The following is an 18,717-nucleotide window of genomic DNA, read 5'->3' on the forward strand; positions in this document are numbered from 1 at the left end:
GATTCTAGATTAACGGCCCCATCCAAGTGCAGTGCATGGCTGCTCCAGCAGATTTGCCCTCCCTGGGGCACTTTCCTGGTCAGAGGGGTGAATCTGCCAGCATACGGCCGCCATGGCCCTTCCCAGTGCTGAGACATGGGGCCAGACATGGAGCCAGATACAGTGCCAGCATCCCAGCCCCCTGCTGCTGGTGGCCTAGTGGGGGCGGCTTGGGAATTAGCCAACTCCCTCCTGGCCATTTGGCACATTATGCTGGCGGTCGAGGGTTGAGACTTAAGCCACCCTTATGTGTGTCATAAGTTTATTAAGCTCAATGGGGGCTTTTTGGCAGCAGGGAGGCTTTCATGCTTTTGAAGCCTGCCCATGCCACTGAGAAGTCCAGTGACCATCCACCTCATGGAAGGGGCTGTAAATTCCTAGCCTGTATTCCTGTGTTTTAAAACTGGATGACGTAGCATTTTCTCCTGGTTCCTCTTTTCTGCTGTCAATCAAGAAAAAAAAATTAGGTTCCAGTGTAATAATAGTGATGCTTCCTAAACAAGTAAAAGAACATTTTGTCCCTACCCAAAATTTGACCTAATGACAAAGTTACTTTGGAAATTACTCTTGCTGTACAGTCAACTGCAGTATATCTAAAGAAATGTTACGATTCTTCATGGGGACACATACAGGGAATTTGCATTTTATTTGTTTGTGATACATACTATTAGGAGCAGACAGTTGTAAATGGGTTTTTTTGTATCAGTGCCCTTGAATATGGATGCAGTGGTTCTACACAAGTAGGTGAAGATTAGACAAGAAGATACCAGAAGCTGGCTGTCCATTCTTCACTGTTCACCATGCATGGGCCTTTGATTATATCACGGCAGACAGTTCCTTTGCAAATTTATCTGCGATATTCCAACCCAAAAATGTAGATCATTTTAAGAAACTTACCTAAAAGAATGTGTAGAAAGGGTGGTAGTTCCAGAAACTGCAGGCACAAAAATTTTGAGAGGGTATGGTGAGTGCCACTACAAAATTGCTGCCTCAGGAGGTGGAGCCAAACACAATTTTTCCTGACTTACTGTTCAAAAGAATCGAAGAAAAAGAGTTGGATTTATATCCCCCCTTTCTCTCCTATAGGAGACTCAAAGGGGCTTATAAACTCCTTTCCCTTCCCCCTCACAATAAACACCCTGTGAGGCTGAGAGAACGCAGAAGAACTGTGGACTAGCCCAAGGTCACCCAGCTGGTGTGTGTTAGAGTGTATAGGCTAATCTGAATTCCCCAGATAAGCCTCTACAGCTCAGGCGGCAGAGCGAGGAATCAAATCCGGTTCCTCCAGATTAGAGCACACCTGCTCTTAACCACTACGCCACTGGAAGTGTGCACAGGCCAAATCCTTTTCATTTGTAGTCTACTATAAATAAGTATTTTCCGCCCAATTAGTTTGACATCAGTCATTGGGAAAATATATGCTAAGACACTTCTATCCAAACTACAGGCCTGGACGATTCATCAGAACATCATTGGCCCAGAGCAAATAGGCTTCACGAGGGGGAAATCCACGTTAGACCATGCTATGCTTCTTACGCATTTGGTTAATAAATACTCCAAAAAGTCCAAGCAAGTTAGTCTCTTTACGCTGCCTTCATTGATTTTGAAGGCAGCTTTTGACACAGTCTCTAGAGAAGGCGTCTTTGGAATAAATTGGCTATAAATAAAGGAATAGACAATAAACTTCTTGCTTTTCTAATCCAGGCAACTTTTATACCACCACAGAACTGCAGAGTTAAGTGCTCACGGAAGGTCTCATGACTGATCTCTATTTCTACCTTTAAAGGTGTGAGGGGCAAGGCTGTGTGTTAGCACCAACCCTTTTCAATTTATTTTTGAGTGACCTTCCATCAGCCTTATTGGAAATTAATAACCATGCCCCTAAATTAGGCTCAAGGCATATTCCAATATTTCTATATGCTGATGATACCATCCTTCTATCTCGGCTCAAAAGTTGGACTTAATTAGTCGACTGCTACAGAATAGATGTGGGCAGTACTGTACAGATAGCAGTTCGACTAGTCATCAATTATCAAAAGACCAAGATTTTGATCTTTGCCAAACAATACAAAAAAAAAACATAATCCGGGCGATTAACAAAGTGCCAGTGGAGCAGGTTAACCAATACAAATATCTTGGAATTACATTTTCTTATAACCTCTCCTGGTTACCCTTACTGTGCTGCTATTGCAGCTGCTACCCATCAGTTATTCTGCCATTGCAGCTTCTTTTATGGAAAGGGCCACTCCCTTGTCCCAGCAGCATTAAAAATCTTTAACTCTAAGATAGAAGCAAGAGTTACTTTATGGAAGTACCTATCTGGCTCCAAGCAGTTAGCGATTTACCTTGAATACTGTCCAATCCAAATTTTTCCAGAAATTATGGGCCTGCCAAATTCAGTGTAATCGTGAGTGCCCCTCTGTTTAGAACTGGGCCAAAAATTCATTGGATTTATAAGGCTTGGTTGAGAGTTTTTAAATTTTGAAGCCTTCTGCATTTCTCGCGATGATGAGCACTTCGATTCAATCACCTACTTTTTTGTCTGATACTCCAGGCTAATCCATGGTTCTCTCTGATCGAAGAAAGAAAAGATTGAATCACTTGGTATATCTCGACTGCTTTTCCTCGGCTATCTAGTTCAGAATCTCTACAACTTGTTAAAACAAAGAATTGTTGGAAAGTTTAATGGATGTAATTTTATTTAGGGCTGCTATAAAAACTTGTTCACCCTTACCTCTTTCAATACCGCTATATCAAAACAGGATGGCTCCTCATTTGTATTTTTTGACTAATCCAATGCAGAGAAGAGCCCTCACACTTGCTCGCTTCAATGTTTTCCCCTCCGCTTTATTGCGTGGTAGATTTAACAACTTGGAAATGAGCGAAAGGGTATGCTCTTGTGGTGAACAACAAATTGAAACATTGGCACATCAACTTTGCTTTGCTGCCCTAAATCTGCTAATATCAGATCAAAATATTCCAACATTCTTTCTAGGATACCTAGTGAAATGGAAGAATCAAGTAGACTTCCTTTTCTTCTGGACAATTCTGACAATGAAACTTGTGAATTGGTTGCACAATTTTTACTGGAGGTGATGCACAATCAATAATTTATATTTTATCTTAAACCTTTGTATTTGTATACCTTTTATCTTAAACCTTTGTATTTGTATACCTTTTATCTCAGGTTTTTTATTGTGTTATGATTATTGTTATGCCAAATAAAGGCTTATTATTATTATATAAATAAGTATTTTAGGGAACTTATCTAGAACAACGTGTCATACAGGAACTTACCTAGAGGAACCTATCTAGAAGTGTACTGTTAGTAGTCTACTATACAGAAGTATTTTGAGGAACTTTTCTGGAAGAAAGTGTAGTACTAAGTGATGCTTTCTGAAACCGCAAGCCCTTAAGAATTCTGAGAGGGTGTGGGGAGTGCCACTACAAAATGGCTGCCTCAAGAGATGGAGCCAAATACAATTCTTTCTGCCTTACTTTTCAGAGGAATTGAACAAGGGGAACTAAAGTTATAAAGGAAAGCCTGAAAGAAGGGTGGAAGATTAGTGAATAGTGATCAGTAAATAAAAAGACAAGAAACTCAGGATCAAGGAATAAAAATGAGTGCCTGAAGAGGAATGCTTATTAGTTTTCTCTATCCTCCATTGGCTACTGTTGCAGCTATGGAAAACCATTGTATGAGGGCAGCCGATAACTCTGCCTAATAGTGGTCCCACCTACTTTCTGAGAAGCTTGGTAGGTGCCCTGGTGCCCACAGGTACTGTTTTGGGGCACCCTGCTGTAATAGCATGAAGTGTATATCAATTCGAATTCCTTTTCTTCTAAATCCTGGATGGTGGGGTCCGCTATCACTTGGTGATAAGAAGAATAGAGAAATTCCATTGTGGACTAGATAATTTTTTGTTTTACTTCATTAGTAAAAAAGTGCACTATTTTACAGTGACCTTTGAAATGGTTGTTTCAAAAATCCTTCAAGCGTAGAATTTAAAAACTTGCTGTCAAATGGCCAGCACCTCTTTCTTTGGTAGTCTACTATAAAAAAGTATGACAAATGTGATTGCAGCCCCAGGTAGTTTGAAGTATTCCACTTGGTTCTATCTCCTTATTCTATTTTATTTATTTATTTATTTATTCATTCATTCATTCATTCATTCATTCATTCATTCATTCATTCATTCATTCATTCATTCATTCATTCGATTTATAAACCGCCCCATCCCCTAGGGGCTCTGGGCGGTGTACAACTTCCACACATACACAATTAATTAAAAAGTCAATAACAAGCAATATAATACTAAAATCCATTAAAATCTATTTAAAACAGTGGTTAATATAACAGTGACAGGCGTCCTATAGTCCAATTCATTAAGATCACCCCAACAAAAAGAAGAGGGAGAGGCCAGGCTCCTCTCTAGGAGGGTGGTAAAGGTGGTAAAGTGCATAAGATGGTAAGTGCAGAAAGCAAGGGGGAAGGGGGTGCCACTCAGCGACTGGACACTCCAAAGGCCCAGCGGAACAACTCGGTCTTGCAGGCCCTGCAGAACTCACCAAGGTCCCGCAGGGCCCAGACAGTTGGAGGAAGAGTGTTCCACCAGGCCGGGGCCAGGGCCGTAAAGGTCCTGGCCCGTGTGGAGGCCAGCCGCATCATTGAGGGGCCAGGAACCACCAGGCCGAGTAGGGGCATATGGGGTAATGCGGTCTCTCAGATACGAGGGTCCCAGGCCGCGTAAGGCCTTAAAGGTCATAACCCACACCTTGAAGATGATTCAGAATTCCACTGGGAGCCTATTCATCTGTAGACCCAGGCCTTTAGTGATCAGAATGATTCACAAGAATCTAGAAGCATAGAGTTAGAAGAAACAGTGTGATGCAGTTAGAGTTGCCAGCTCTAGTTTGGGAAATTGCTCTAGTTTGGGAAATTGGAGATTTGGGGGGGCGGGATAGAAACTGGGGAGGGCAGAGTTTGTGGAGGAGTGGGAGCTCAGTGGGGATATAATTCCATATAGTCTACCCTCCAAACCTGCCATTTCCTCCAGAAGGACTCATTTCTGTAGTGTGAAGATCAGTTGTAATTCTGGGAGAATTATCTGGATATAGAGGTTAGAGTGTTGACTAGGTTCTTCTTTCAGTCTCCACTCTGGCATGGAAGTTTGCTGGGTGACCTTAGCCCAGTAACATATGCCCAGCTTAACCTACCTCATAGGGTTGTTACAAAGATAAAATGAAGAGGAGGAGGTTGATACTTCTGGGTTGCATAGGAGAGAGTGTAAACAAAGTAAATAAAACAAACAGAATCATCTGACCAAACTTGCAAGTCAAAATGGTGAGAGAAAAGCAAATACATTACATGTGAACTAGGTTTGATGATAAAATATTTGTGCTTTTCACTTAGGGGAAATGGAGATACCAGATTCTGATGATCCATTAGGTCAAATGGATGGGCATGATCAACCAGTTCCTACTCACAAAGGTAATAATACTCATTCTGTTGGTCTTCTGTCATTATTTATATGCAATATATAGTGCAAATGTTTTAATACTGATAGGCAAATATCTTCATTGATCCCAAATTTTTCTTCTACTTACTAACTAGTCCTTATTTGTGGTTCTAAGCACCCCATCTTCTCCCAAAATTATCTGCTTGTGTCAGAGGACTGGAAGAAAGGAGACCACCTTCCTTTGCACAAAAATGCACGAAGCACAATGATTTTTCATGCATTTTACACCTTCCTAAATACTTCTTGGGGGAGTGAGCAGCTGTGTCAACCTTTTGTCTCTTATTGTCTCAGCTTTGCACAAAATCAACTTTTCCCCTCATCCTCTGTCCATGCCAGAGAATTTTACATTATAAAATTTTAATTTATGTGTTCTACAAAATCAACACACAACAGAAGGCAGTTTTTCTTGACAATTTACAGAGTATTTACAGGAAGGTTTAATGCTTACCACGAGGGAGCTGGTAGTGTTCTGAGCATCTTGCAGAACAGAACTGCCATAATTTGAATAAGTAGTGCAATAAACTGTCTCTTTTACTCCTAAAGCTGGGGCTAGTAAGCTCCAACACAATCCCTCCATTCCAAGATACTTAAAAGTGTTTTTACAATGGCGCTCTACAAAGAAGGTATGGGCAACTCAACTGCAAAAGTTGGTTATTTTACTAACAACTTGTCAGAATTAATTATTACTGAATGTTCTATGAAGTTTTGTGTTGACCCCAAAGAGTCATGCTCTGTGCCTCAGGAAAAGCTTTCCTCTTCTTCCATTTCTCCCAAGTATATTACTCTGCCTGTATAATTGGGTCATTTTAATGTAAATGTGGATATTGGGAGCATCTCCATTGTCCAGGGTGGTGTATTCACAATTCATGTTGTCTGATTCCCCCTGGAGGCCGGTAGAGTCATCAATCTTTTACTGACTCCTGGTGGGAGGGTTTCTCCTGCAATCCCCAAATTCAGCCCTCTCTGACTTGCAGACATGTGTCACTGGCTCATCAAAGAGTGCAATGACTCTTTTTCTGTACAGTGTTTTTGTTTTCTCTTCTCTTCCCTGCCTATATTGAGGGGCCTCATCATCTATTACTGCAGGAATAGGGCTATTGGTACATTTCTGGTATACCCTTCACTTCAAGGTTTTCTTCCTGGAAGGGGGGGAAACCCATAGGGCCTCTATGTTTCATCCAGGAGCTCTCCCTATAGCTTCTTCTGATGAATTAGTGGCTACAGCTGAAGTGCCTGGTTCTCAGGATCAGACAGAAGAATGCTGGGTCCAGCTGAGCAGAGCTTTGAGGTATTGTGACACTCCCCACATCCCTCCAGTTTACTGTAGCTGATCAAATCCTCACTCACCAGAGTTGTTCAGAGTGCCAAGCTGAAGGATGCTCATGATAGCCAGAAGAACTAAGAAAGAAGAGCACTCCCAATTATCTTTCAGGAACAAGATTGGAAAAGAGGGCAGCAAGATAACAGCACATGTCAGTCTTGCAGCTTTTGGACCATGGCAGGAGGAAGATGAGTCTTCCCCATTCCAGTTTGGTCAATCCCCCTTCCCTTCTAGAGAGCAGAATCACCTCCTCTTTAGCCAAGTCAGCCCAGCAGACTTTGCCAGGGCTGGATCTGTCAGAACATGCAGTCTTGGATTAAGGAAGAAATGCACAAGGAAATCTTGGGATGGGAAAATTCAAGTATACGGTTAAGAGAAGGAGCATGAGAGAGGGAAAGCGGGATTTATGTTAAAAATCCTTGACTATGGGAAACTAGTTTAGGAGGATAAGATGTCCTTTTTATTTGTTATACATTGCCTCAAATTGTAAGTTGATATATTAGAAAAAGTTTAAGAAAAAAGAGGAACCTAGGTTGGACTTGAGGTTCAATAAACAATGAAAAAATGTTATGGATAAGATTGACAGCGTGGTATGGGTGGAAAGTCAATTAACTCCATTTTTTTGCAGTGCTCCGAATAGCAAGAGTGTTATAAAATTTACATATAAAATTCTATATCTCCTGAATAGTTCTGATTCATTTTTTGTGAGAATGTTACAAATTTCAATATTGAGATTGGTAATTTCTAATCGTGTTTTCTTCTCACTTGTAATTTCTCTTTATTATACATATCTGTTTTTTGTTTTTGTATGCCAATAAAGGTGGTTGTTGTTTGTTTAACCAGAGACATTTTAAAGTTTTTTGTTTAGAGTTTATTATATAGATAAGTGCAATTGCTGTTCCATGTACTGCTTTATACCGAAAGTTTCTGAGTAGGACTGGATCTGACTTACGTTCCAAAGTAACATTGGATATACAGAAATGATCAGTTAAGAAATGTTTCCATCTGCTAATTGTAAAATTTTGTTTACTTTCTGAACTCTGATTTTAATGTAATTTGCTGGAACTTCAGGTAGAATATTTATCTTTAAATAACTGATAGGTGAATCACAGAACGTTATGTTTCCAATGGTACCACCATCTTTCACAGTCTGGCTGAACTAGCATCTGCAGCTGAACACCCTTTAAAATTCATATTTCGTTTACAATTAAACCTTCTTTTTCATCGGTCAACTGCAATTTGGAAGGGTGTACTGCAGAATAGTGTAATAATTTTACTTTATACCAGACTGCATTCCTTCTGCTGGCCTTAAGTGCTTTTAGGCTGCATTTAGACATCACTGGGTTGACTGAGCCAGAATGTATACAAATCTGGTTTCTTGCAACACATGCATTCCTCCACCCTTCTTGTGTGGAAGTTTCAGGGTTAGAAATTAACTTCTGTTACATATAAAAGGAGAATGCAGGTATAGAATTCTGAATAATGTTGGGATAACTAAAACCAGGTTAATCCATCTACATTCATGCATCATAGGTAAACAGAACTAATTTTTAATTGGAATTCTCCATGTAAGAAAGAAAGATACAAGTGAGACATGCACATAGGTTTGACAATAAACCTAGTTCATACACTTCCCAATTTGGTTAGTGATATGTGAATGCAGCCACCTTTATTTAGAGTAATGTTTTACTGTCAGTAAAATGTAGTAGTATAAAATACACTTTTTGAAATGTTCTTCATTTAGCTAAACATTAGTGGTGATTGTATTGTGGAACTTCTGTATTTTAATTGACAAATGTGGCTTGCTCTGAATTACTGACACAGCAGGATTAGATGCCCATTGTGTGCCTGCTGTGCTGAAACAGCACTTGATGGGTTTTATATCAATTTTTCTCTAATGTAGTTCATTAAATATGTAAACAGCTTGTAAAATGCAAACATGCTACATCAAGCTTCTTATTAACAGCAACCACCCACTTAAAAAATTCAAAAATTCTTAACACTTACACACAAATGTGTTGTGGTAACATTAGCTATATGCAACCTACGTCATGGAACATTTATCAAGTAGGCTGACAACAGTTAATGTAATGGAGAAAATGAAACACATGAAGAATGAGACTTCAAAAGTGGATCTAAAGCAGTCCTGTACAGCTTGATATTACCATGCTAGTTTTGCAATCCCAGGCAAGTGGCAGAAACAGAAAGTTTAATTTCTTCTAGGGTGCCTCATGTGGCTCACTGGCTGTCTTTGGCTTGGTGACTTGCAAGTTGTATAAACTTGCTTTAAAGTTACCACATAATCTCATGCATAGTGGTGTGACTTTTAAGAATGGCCAGCCATACAATAACAGCAATTACCACACCCTGAGTGGCCAACACCAATGGCAGCTAGCCATGTTCCACATATTTTTGGATTTTTTGGTGCTGGGATTTCTCAGATCAAACTGGATAATGAGGGGTGTGTGTTATTCCAGTATTTCTGTATTGATACTCATTCCCACATTCTACATCTAAATCTTGTGCTGAACATCACTGCCGTTGCTTATTGGTGGTAGCCAGGTCAATAGGACGAGGTGTTGGAGACTAGGTCCTGGCTCCCAATTTTGAGCTGCCATGCCACAATTATCATAAGATAAAGCCCTCAAAACAATATAATGAAAATACAGAAAAACTTGATAGTATATCTTCTTATGAACATTTTGGCCTTGTATAATTTGAAAATGTGCATGTTAGTAGTTGATTGTGTCCATACATTTCCATTTCCCCACTGCCACCACCACACCACCACTCTTCTATTTAGACTTGAAATGTGTTCTTTACATCCTAGAAAAGTTTTTTTAAAAGAAACAAAAGAAACCAAGACTACATTTTTAAGATTTGCTGAAGTAACATTTTGGCAGAAAACCTAGGATTAGTACCCATGTATTTTCGTTTTTCAGGCACACTTTGGAAACTGCTATCTGCTTGAACTACTGACATGTCAGCTGCCATATGTTAATTCAGCTGTGTGGACCAATAAAATAAAGCTTGAAGCAAATATAAGAGATTACAATATTCACTGTAAATAATATCTTAGTATATTCTCCACTGTTACAAAAGAGGAATTTGTTGTTGTGCAATTCCATCTAATGAAAGATTTTAAGTGAGTCCAAGCATTTGATTTAAGAGTAATGACTTGAATCTCAAGAACTGTATCAGTAGTTTTGCATGCCTATGGGCTATTTGAACTTGAGGTTCTTACACGGCAACCTTTTCCATGTAATGTGAGAACTCTATTTTGAAACTAAAACTTTTAAAACTAGTTTGCTCAAAAGTGTAAAATGAATTTTTTAAAAAACAGATGAGGCTGCTGTAAATACACAAGCCAATCGGCACTGCTGAAGCAACTTTTTGGGACCTTGCCAATGAAAACAACTGCAAAATTTAATGACCAAAATGAGATTTGGTTCTGTTGCAGTCAATGTAACTAAATTTGTTGCAGCTAGGTTCACATTTGGCCAGAGGTGATCTTTTTCCCAGACATTTTTATCGACACTATTAAACAATGTTTAACTGATCTCCTTATACATTTAGTATTAGAACACTTTAATTTGCTGTAGCACACCAATGCATGTTTTCTTCTATATTCTAAAGAAGATAATTTCTGTTTGAAAAAAACCCAAGAAAATTCTTTTTTTTTTGCAAGTATCCTGGAACACATTCTGGAAACTTGAACAATATATAAAGTCAATTATATATAGAATGTATATATAATTAGTAGTCAGTGCAAGCACTTCATTATAGCTTTATTTTGCAGTGCACTTTTTGTATCAGCTACTGGGGAGGCTGTTGCAGCCATCCTGCTCATTGGCTTCTTGTCTGAACAGAATTCAGGACCTGATGGGCCTTTGGCTGACCAAGCATTGCTCTTCTTGGGTTCTTTGTGAGATAAAACTCAGGGATGAAGAGGACAACTTTAAGCGAAACCCCTTACCTTTTTATAAGAGGCAGAAAAAGCACTTTGTAAATATTTTACAAGAGAAAAAACTGTTTATTACTTCGAGGAAGAGAAGAAAAAAACTTTATGAGGAGGCAAAAGGATACAGGGGTCCATTCCCCACTGAAAAAATGAATCTAGATCAGGGGTAGGGAACCTGCGGCTCTCCAGATGTTCAGGAACTACAATTCCCAGCAGCCCCTGCCAGCATGGCCAATTGGCCATGCTGACAGAGGCTGTGATAAGAATGATTCAATTTATCTGGGCCTGGGCAGCTATCAATGGGCTAAAATACATCCAGGTTTGGAAAGATTTGGCACCATTTGATCACAGCTTGATGGTCCCCACTGCAGCTTGTGGCTCCCAAATGATCCTTGTTCCCAGCAACGCAGGACTCCCCACTGTTGGTGGATCAAATGTGTTATCCGCTCAGGGACTTTCCTGATTGGCTGCTGCGTTGTGTTGGGGCGGGAATTAATTTTTTTATTTTTAACCTTGTGGATCCACGTCTGTGCGAGCTTGCGCAGAACGACTCTACATGAAGACGAAAGAAAGGGCAATTAAAGCAAAGCCCTGTTTCCATGCACCTCCATGTAGTTGGATCCATGTGTATATGACGTGTAGCACTGCTTTGTATTGCCGTCTACTGAGTCAATCAGTCAAAACTGGCCCCATGTTGCTTTGTATCCATGTGGATCTCTGGTCCGCGAAATTAAAAAAGGCTGTGCGCACAAGGGAGGAATTCCTTAAATCTAGAGATTTAAGAGTGATCTTCACCCTGAAACTTGTAATTGCACATCTTCCAAAACAGCAGAAATTTTTAGATATTGTTCGTTAAAAAGATTGATTTCTTCAGTGTTGTGTTGTTAAAGTCAGAGGCTTTTTAGAGGGTTAAATATATCATAAACATTCACATTCCACTAGCAAGTGGATATGAGTCCTTCATGTTTAAACATATGTTCTGCTCTCTGCTTTATTTTCCACTTATTCTGTGTGGTATGGAATTTAGATCTGTTATGTGTGCATTAAAATAGTGTCTTGTTGAGTGGTGTGTCATGTTGTACACTTCCGACTGCTGTAATTCAAAACAGATTTATTAGTACACACTTGCAAGAAAAGATGTAAGAACAAAAACATTTAAAACCCCATAAATTAGTTTCAGCTGAACAATATCACCGTCATTGTAAATGTCATTTATCCAAATACTAATTTAGCCTTGACAGTCAATGATTAAACTATGGACTACTTCTTTAAAAAATTGTTGATGTATCATTCACAGTATTTCTCCAGAAAAGCCACTGTTAAAGAATTCTTTGCAAGGGAGCGACTTTGATTCAGAGTCTGTTGACATATGCAGACTCCCTTTGACATCAGGGGCTTTGGGTATAATGTCTGAAAATAATTACAATAATAGAAATGTCATTTCCAGAACCTGTATCTCCTACTGACAGAAATGATATAGCTAGTGATGAATAGTAGCAAAAATTCTGAAATTCTGAAAACTTGTAAGTTTGACTTAACTGTCCCTAAAATATTATTGTCCGGCATAGGATTTAGGTTGTCTTGTTACTAACTCTGTAATGCAAAAATAAAACAAAAATGATAAATATTTTGGGTAAAATTTGTATTGGGCGAAGATAATTATCCTATAATCTTTTGGGTTAGATCTGCTTGTTTTGCAAATAGAGCAAACTTGCAGAAGTCACTTTCAACTCTCATGTGCAGTCATTGATAAGTACTGGTGAGGTTATGGGGGTGCGGGAGAGGGGAAGGCTACTCTGAAATTTGATGTGAAATGGCAGCAGAAAGGCGTGTTGACAGAAATTTCCCTCCCTCACTCCTGTATGTACATTGCCACTTAGTGGCTGGGTGGGGTGAACAATTCTTTTAGTTGAGCAGTTGAGGCCTGATTCTCAGATGAATGCCTGGCTGTGGCTTTGTGTGCTGCATAAAGTAGATTTATACCTTTGACCTGCTTGAGTTTTACAGTGGGAACACAGCAATGTCTCCAAGGGGAGCAAAAAAAGTGTCAAATGGCAGACTGCAGTGCATGGTACATTATTTTTCATGCACATTCATTTACATGGGTAGGCATAAGCCACCAGAAGCACTCATCTACCCTCTTGAGTGATTTAACTTCTAAAGACCCTGTGGAAAGAGGTCAGTCCTGAAGAATGACAGTGCTAACACCTCATGATAACAAAATTTAATAAGGCGTTCCTAAAGGCAGTAATGGGGCAGTGGGTTATTGGATCATTTCAGAAGGTAGCCACATTGGTCTACAGTAGAACAGCTAGATTTGAGTCCAGTGCAATCTTGGAGACTAACAAGATTTTTGAGGGGTAAGCTTTTGAGAGTGAAAGCTCTCCAGTGTTTGACTCTCAAATACTTATGCCCCCAAAATCTTGTTGGTCTCTATGGAACTAATGGACTCAAATCTAGCTATAAATAGGGGATTGTCTCTAGTAGCTTTTGTGAACAGCTCGTGTTTAAGAATAAAGCAAATTTGAAGCATGTTTGAATATGATGTCTGCACTAACATCTGGGCCTTCATGTATGGTTCATTTTGGACTTTTGAAAAGAAGCTGGCTTCCCTTCTATTGCTTAACTTCAATTAATAGACAAAAACCTTGTGTTCAAGAGTCAGAAGCTAACTGTTGTTGGGTCCTTAACTAGTTTGCCTTATTGACTCCAATCCCTGTTTCTCATGGTCATTTTTGTTTGCAGAAAGTGATACCAGTGATTATAGGTGCCTATTATCACCTGATTTATGCTGCAGCTTGAGGGGGGCTATTCATGCATCACTAGGAACTTTTCAGCAAACTCAACAATCCAAAATGTATGCAAGTAGAAGAATTAGGAAAATGTACACCACATTCTAGAACAGGGAAAGGAGCAGATAACAAAAGGCAGAAGCAAGCCAAAACAAACTTAAATTACCTGCAGTGCAAATGTGTTCCTAATTCAGTGCCTTTCATAGCTTGGAGATAGGAGAGCCTTTTGTTTGGGGTCAGGCTTTGCCCTGATTGGAAGCAGAGGGGCTCATTGCTGCTACAAAAAACCCCACACTGAGTATAAAATATTAATGCTAAAGCTATTGTTCATTCTTTGCAGTATTCTGTTAAGCTTTCCAACAGAAATATCTATGGGAGCAAAGGAAAAAAATATTGTAGCAAACTCAACAATCCAAAATGTATGCAAGTAGAAGAATTAGGAAAATGTACACCACATTCTAGAACAGGGAAAGGAGCAGATAACAAAAGGCAGAAGCAAGCCAAAACAAACTTAAATTACCTGCAGTGCAAATGTGTTCCTAATTCAGTGCCTTTCATAGCTTGGAGATAGGAGAGCCTTTTGTTTGGGGTCAGGCTTTGCCCTGATTGGAAGCAGAGGGGCTCATTGCTGCTACAAAAAACCCCACACTGAGTATAAAATATTAATGCTAAAGCTATTGTTCATTCTTTGCAGTATTCTGTTAAGCTTTCCAACAGAAATATCTATGGGAGCAAAGGAAAAAAATATTGTAAATGTCTTCCAGCTGGGGATATCTTGGGGAAATATTTTTTTAATTTATATCTTTGCTATTCACATCTGTAAATGCCATAAACTGGGACAGGGCATTTAGTTACACTGCCTCTGATGATGCCTCTGACAGATTTTCATTTGGGTTTGGACACATATGGTGTAAAGGTTTAGCTTGCCTATGTGGTGAAATTGAACAAGTCCCTCTCATGGCTGCTAGTGTTCGTACAGTTGTAATGCTCTGACTTCTTGACCTATAAAATGACTAAAGAAATCAGAAGATAAAAAAGAAATGAACTTAACAAATGGAATAAAAATAGTACCATTATGTACACAGCAAATTATCTTACAGAAATATGGCAGTTCTTGGGTCACACTGAAGTTCTGGTTGTAACATGATTGTGTTAAAGACTCTGCCCTGTATTTTGGACAATCCATTGGGAACGGATCCAGCAACAAAGCATTTTTAAAAAATAATATCATGTCCTGTGTACTATCTGTATTTTTTAAATTGTGTGTACTAATCTGTTAGGAATGGTTTGTAGTTGGATCCAGATTTAATTCACAATGATTCCTCCTCCTTGCTACATCCCCTGCCCCCCACCCCATTGTTCTTCAGTGTCCCCTGTCCCCCAAGAGCAACATTTCATGGAGGATCAGTATGGGCAGGGTATGCAGTATGGGCAGGGTATGCAGTAATGATGCCTTAACAAATAATGTAGAGAATATGAACTAGCACTTTCACTTAGGAACATATGTTAAAGATGAGCACCCTAAGAAAAGTCACCAGCCTATCTGTTATTAAAACTGTGTAACAGTCCTATAAAACACACATTTTGTTGTGAGGAATTCTGAGCAAATTGTGTTTAAGTAAGATATACCTTGAGAATACAGAATTATGTGAGGATTGATGCTAACCTGGTATTTGGAAAACTGTGTACCTGCACAGAGAGTTTTAATTAAAACATTGAAATCACATTATAAAAACTGTTCATAAACGAGTATGTCTGGGCAGTTGCTTGTTCCAGCTCACTTTGATCTTTTCTGACCTTCCACCATTTTAGGTTACTTTTTGACCTTTTTGGAACCAGTAAACAATATCACCATAGTCCAGGGCCAGACAGCAATCCTTCACTGTAAAGTAGCAGGGCATCCATCACCCAATGTCAGATGGCTGAAAAACGATGCACCAGTGGTTCAAGAACCAAGGAGGATCATCATCAGGAAAACAGACTATGGTTCCCGACTAAGAATCCAAGATCTTGACACAACTGACACTGGGTACTATCAATGCGTGGCCACTAATGGGATGAAGACAATAACTGCAACAGGAGTTCTCTTTGTAAGGCTGGGTGAGTCACTTTGTTTTAAAGTGTGGTTTTTATGTAGTTTTGTTGCTTTATAGACTCGCTCCTAGTTTTCACAATAGCAAAATGAGAAATTAATTCACTGCTTTTTTTTCTTTTAGAAAATAAATTGCAACATGAAATAAAATCAGTCGTCATTGCCTGAGGCTTCCTCCTCAGCACAAAATGTCTGCGTTGAATCTGATACCATTTACTAGTAATAAAAGAAAGTAGATACAGATGGAATGGTCTGTAAATCTGGAGTTCAGAGAACAGCCTAAATGTGAAATAAGCATTAGTGTAAAGTACAAAAAGGCAAATGTTCATTACTTTACAGTTTCACGGGAACCACTTGAAGTCATTCTGTTCTTGCTGCCCAGAGAATAAATAGCAATTGTCCATATAATACTTATAACTTTAGTTCCAATCTTTGTAAGGTTATCTATAGTATCTCCAGTTACAAGAACTTGATATCTGCCCATAAGTGATATTGCAGGCCTCCTTGGTCTCCCAGTGAGAAAAAATGTGGAGTATAAATATAAAATAAAATAGACACATTCTCTGTCGGAAGCATTCATCACTTTCCAGGAGTAAGTAGTAGGAAGCCTATGAACCTCATGCAGTCACCAAAATACCTTTGATGGTCTTTCATGGAGTCTTTAGAAACTAAATACTAATGCAGTGGCAAAGCAGCTACATAATCTGGAAGGCATAAGCCAGAAGAAGTCTTCAATTGAAGAATTTTCTGCCTGAAATATCTAAATCTGTGTGCAAAGATATTATCTTTAACTTCTTTAGATATGGTGACAGGTTGTCAGCTGTGCCGTACCAGGGCTAAACTGCTCCTGAAGGCAGGGCTCAGGAGGGCGGGGCTTGGACTGGCTGCATGCTACCAAGCCCCCCCCCCACCCTCCCTGCAGGCTGGCTCCTGCTGTCCCCAGGGCCTGGGGAGGGAGGGGGCAGGGCTCGGCAGCATGTGGCCCAGGCAGGTGCCATGGCTGCCTGCTGCCGAGCCCCACTCCCCTGCAGACCTGCTCCTGCCATCTCCAGGAAGGAGCTGGCCTGCAGGGAGGCCAGGGGCGGGGCTCAGTGGCCTGCGGCTCGAGCACAAACTGTTTTGTCATGTGGAGGTGCATGGTGCCCCCCATGTGACAAAGCAGCATGTACCCGGGGGCATGCACCCAGAGCCTGGGGAGGGCAGGAGCTGGCCTGCAGGGAGGGGGGCTCAGCAGTGTGGGCCTGGGGACATGAGATACCCCATTTCCCCATAAGTGGTACGCCACTGATTGTCGGTTCTATTCTAAACAAAATTATACAATTCAAAGGCTTGAATGGTCTTACAAGGTTGTAACTCTGCTTAGAAGAAGAAGAAGAGTTTGGATTTATATCCCCCCTTTCTCTCCTGAAGGAGACTCAAAGGGGCTTACAATCTCCTTGCCCTTCCCCCCTCACAACAAACACCCTGTGAAGTGGGTGGGGCTGAGACAGCTCCGAGAAGCTGTGACTAGCCCAAGGTCACCCAGCTGGCGTGTGTGGGAGTGTACAGGCTAATCTGAATTCCCCAGATAAGCCTCCACAGCTCAGGCAGCAGAGCGGGGAATCAAACCTGGTTCCTCCAGATTAGATACACGAGCTCTTAACCTCCTAGGCCACTATAAGGACCTTGTTCCTGTTAGTAGTAATTAGCAGACTATGGTAATAGTATTAAAATCTCCTCCTGCATTGCATAGAGGAATGTATTCAACATTTTCAAAAAAATACATACATCATTATTATTTCACTATAATTATGAATATCCCTTTTCAGAGTGCAAGAGAAGCTCTTCATCTGAATAGCTTCTACTTCTAAATTTTAATACAAGCAATGAATGAATGAATATTTATTGACAATCAGATTAGTATCAATTAGATTATTGACCAGATTAGTATCAAAGGAATTTACATTCATGGATACTAATTTAAAGCTACAAAATTACAATTTAAATTTAAATTTAGGATAAAAGCCTTACCGAGTATTCTAAATTCATACTCAATTATCGAAACACAATCCTAATTATACATACAGACCAATTATTGCTGTTTAAAATTCATATTTATTCATTCAAGCTTTTAAAATAAAATTAAGTAGTTGAGAACAATTCTAATTGCAAATGACTAATACGTTAAATTCATTATCAGTTATCTATTACATTCTTGTTTTTGCTTACAATCCAGGCAATTTTTGCTACTTTTAACAGTGATCATCATAATATTTTTCCTATCCCTTCCCGAGAAACAAGTCAATACAGGGCTTATAAGGATCTTCCTGATTCAATCATATTTCTACAAGGAAGACAAAGCAATGGGATGAAGGGGTAAGGTTGTAAAGTCCAGCTGCACATACCTATGCTTAGACAGAGTAAAGGGTTAGTAAGGTAGTATTATAAGAAGAGGGGAGAACATCGGCATATTTGATTACGCTGGGGAAGGAACCACGTGGTGGCAGAAAGGGGAAATGACAGAGAGACTGCAGTTTGAATTCAAGAAAGTATATTATTGGAGGCCAGTATCGAAGTTGGTCACAGCAAGGTAGTCAACATTATCCTACTACTGAAATTTGCAGTACACAGGCCTACCCTTGAGACTGACTTGGAAACTGACATTAATCTAGAATGCAGCAGCAAGACTTCTCACCAGTGCATCAGCAAGAAAGCACATAGTGCCAGTGCTACAGCAGCTGCACTGGTTACCAGTGGAATTCTGAATCAGGTTCAATATTTGGGTTTTAACCAATCAATCAATTAATCAATCAATCAATCAATCAATCAATCAATCAATCAATCAATCAATCAATCACACCTTTATTGGCATAAAATCAAAAACAAAACAAGCTCATATATATAAAAGACAAGTTAATTGGTGCAGGGAAACAGTTGCACACTCATGTAGATATACTCATAGTGTTCTGGTATAATATAAAAAACACAGTTAACAGTAATAAAACAGGAATAAG

At 39.6% G+C, this 18,717-nt stretch overlaps 1 protein-coding gene across 1 annotated transcript in view; it reads left to right on the forward strand.

Moving 5' to 3' along the window:
* ROR2 (receptor tyrosine kinase like orphan receptor 2) overlaps positions 1-18,717 on the forward strand; it is a 172,797-nt gene that overhangs the window by 108,450 nt on the left and 45,630 nt on the right. The window contains exons 2-3 of the mRNA XM_048504111.1: positions 5,453-5,530; positions 15,445-15,732. Of these exons, the coding sequence (XP_048360068.1) occupies positions 5,453-5,530; positions 15,445-15,732 (366 nt within the window). The remainder of the gene's footprint in view (positions 1-5,452; positions 5,531-15,444; positions 15,733-18,717) is intronic.

The sequence above is a fragment of the Sphaerodactylus townsendi genome, linkage group LG07 (assembly GCF_021028975.2).
Source record: "Sphaerodactylus townsendi isolate TG3544 linkage group LG07, MPM_Stown_v2.3, whole genome shotgun sequence".
Lineage (NCBI taxonomy): Eukaryota > Metazoa > Chordata > Lepidosauria > Squamata > Sphaerodactylidae > Sphaerodactylus > Sphaerodactylus townsendi.